We start from the raw sequence: 2,760 nt of genomic DNA, 5'->3' as shown, positions 1-2,760 counted from the left end.
CCCACAGTGTTCTTGTCAGGGGGTTGCGATCGCTAGGTTCATTGTTAGGTTTCCCCGCGATTGTCGACATTGCGTCCCCGTAATTGTAAGATTTGGCCATAAAATGGACGGCCTGGGACGGGTGATGGACGTCTATTTGAGATTCTCGTTCTATTATCTTGTAGACCGATTCTTTGGACGTGCGAACAGCGGTGAAGTTGGCACCGTTCGGGGCCCTTATTGTAAAATAGGAAGGGGTGGTATCTGATAGTTGGTATCTGAAGCCTTGATCTTCTAGCTTCGCAAAGGATAGAAGGTTGACTGTTAGATTGGGGATCCAGTGGACGTAACCCACTGAGATATCCCCCCCTTCTGATTCTAGAAGGATATCACCTATCTCCTCAACCCGTCCTACGCCACCGTCCGCGGTAGTAATTTCTAAATCACCTTCGAACGACTTTGCGCGCACCAACGAGTGCCTTTCACCCGTCATATTGAAGCTTGCGCAGGTGTCGAGATACCAAGGTTTGGATGTTGTAGCGGACGACGTAGATAAAGCAATTGCTGCGTTGGCATTAGGTTGCGATGCAAGGAGATCTGGCGCTCTGGTGCCAGTACGTTTGTCGTCATCCTTGTCCTTCTTCTTATCCTTTCCCTTCTTTTTGGCACCTTCAGTGTTGTCAGTGCCCTTATTATCCTTATTCTCTTTCCTCCACCACTCGGGTGCTTTGTCAGGGTTCAGATGATAGCAATTAGCCTTTATATGCCCTGGGACCTTGCAGTATCCGCACTTTGCGGTTGCGGCGGAAGTTGTGTTGTCATTATCATTGGTGGCCGCGTTGGCCTTTGGAGCTTTAGGGCGTCCAGTACCCTCTGATTTACTCATCCGGTGAGCAATTTGTTTTGTGAGATCGTTGATATCTAGGTTGACAATCGGACCCTGACCCATCCCGTAGAACGTATCGAGGCGTGATTTAACATAGGTCCTCTGATAATCTCGGAGGCCGATAATAAAGAAATCATGGAGGTAGTTCTCACCACGGTCCTCCGTTAGTTGTCGCATGCGAGCAGACAGGTATTGATATCGGCGTACGTATGCCAGGTAATCACCGTCCTTGACATGCAAGTGGGTAAATTCTTTAAGGATGTTAATCCTTTCTTCCCCTAGGGATATCGCGTATACTGCGCTTACCTTGTTCCATAGGGCCGCCGCGTTGTCGGGTTGAATGGATCCCATGGTCAAACGGACAGAACCTACTAGGGATTGCAACATGCGACGGAAGAGAAGTTTTGAACGTATCACCCAATATCGCTGATCGAGCGATGATAAACCTTCAGGTGGTTCCTGTTGGTTCTTATTAAGAATATCTGCACCACCGATCACTTCTGCATCCGACAAGAACGCCATCTTCCACGTCTGGTAGTTGGTGCCATCGAACGTGGTGACGGACTTTGTGTTCAACGAGGCCTGCGCTTCCTTCTGGTATTCGCGAGCCAGCATGTTCGGATCTTCTTCTGGTATAGGGTTCGGAGGAGGTGGAGGTGGTGGAGGAGGTGGAGGAGGTGGCGGCGCGCGTGCTGATATCAGTCGCTCGCAGAGTGCAATGAGATCTGCTGCTGCCATGGTCACCATGCCGTTAGGATTCGGCGTAGGTATCGGCATAGGACTGGGCGTGCCATCCTCGGATTCCTCGCGTTCTGGCATCTTGCCAGTATCGTGTGCTGAGCCAGAGGTTGTCATATCTTCCTCTGCCATCGCGTATTCAGTTTGATCACCCTCCGCTTCTGAGCCGGATTCTTGCTCAGTAATAGGGGGGAAGGATTGGGGGACCCTTGATTGCGAACGTAGTGTCTTCTTACGTCCTGATATTGGGGTCGCAGGTAATCGAGAACCACTCATAATCAATCTGACTTAGGGAGGTTCTGAATGAAAATAAATAAATACGTTTTTGATCCCTTCAAGGATAGTAATGAAATCTCTGCAGCAGTCTCGACAGCAATTCCGTCAATTACACCACTTTTATAGGCAAAGAGCTCTCTTTTCAGGGGAATAATGTTTAACTCATCCAATATAACATCAGTCGCAGCGTATTCTAATCAAAACGTCTGTTTTTCTTAAAAATCTGCAATCCGGGCCATAACCTGTGGGATGGTTGATCTTCTCATTGTGCGATCGCTAGCTAACTATATAGGGGTAATCACGTGCGGTGGAGGGCCGCCTGGGCAACTAGTGCCCAACATATAGTTAATACTGTTCTATTATGTAAGAAAAGTCGGGTCAGATTACATAATCTTACCTGGCTTTTATCACGTGATCTTACTTGGGTTTTAAAACCTGCCAAGCCCTGCCAAGCCCTGCCAAGTCTTGCCAAGTTCTCACCAAAAAAGCCAATTCCAGGTCAAACTAAAAGCCAATTCCTCAAGTAAATGGGGGTAGATTGACAACGTAATTTCTATTCCACTGACCTGCAACTTAGATAGCATTGAATATGTTTGGTAGAGAGCCAGCATGCATGATTTCATCCACATCTAACCACTCCTTGCGCTGACCGGGACTTTGGGACGATAATACTGTAACAGGTTAGCGCTGCTGTAGAAAATATACGCTAACCTAATACGGTATTATCGTCCCATAGAACCCTCCATTGTTTAAACCACAATATCTCCACCACTACATGGACTATGGGAATATGGAATATATCAGTTTAATGCCCAGAGGCTGCTCTATCACCTCATACTAAAATGTGTAGATGTTTCTATATCTGTGGTGTTGGTCTTAGC

General features: G+C 47.5%; 1 protein-coding gene across 1 annotated transcript; it reads right to left on the bottom strand.

Moving 5' to 3' along the window:
- Positions 1 to 5: 5 nt before the first annotated feature.
- HCAG_09138 (predicted protein) lies at positions 6 to 1,735 on the bottom strand (the record flags this gene model as incomplete). The annotated part of the gene is made up of 2 exons (XM_001535883.1): positions 6 to 1,093; positions 1,172 to 1,735. Coding segments are annotated over 2 exons (1,652 nt in total), but the record flags the coding sequence as incomplete, so codon positions are not given.
- Between the last annotated feature and the right edge of the window lie 1,025 nt (positions 1,736 to 2,760).

This window comes from Histoplasma capsulatum, genomic scaffold (genome assembly GCF_000149585.1).
Source record: "Histoplasma capsulatum NAm1 scaffold_25 genomic scaffold, whole genome shotgun sequence".
Lineage (NCBI taxonomy): Eukaryota > Fungi > Ascomycota > Eurotiomycetes > Onygenales > Ajellomycetaceae > Histoplasma > Histoplasma mississippiense.
The sequence above is the reverse complement of the archived record's forward strand: the minus strand, read 5'-3'. Positions and strand labels throughout refer to the sequence as shown.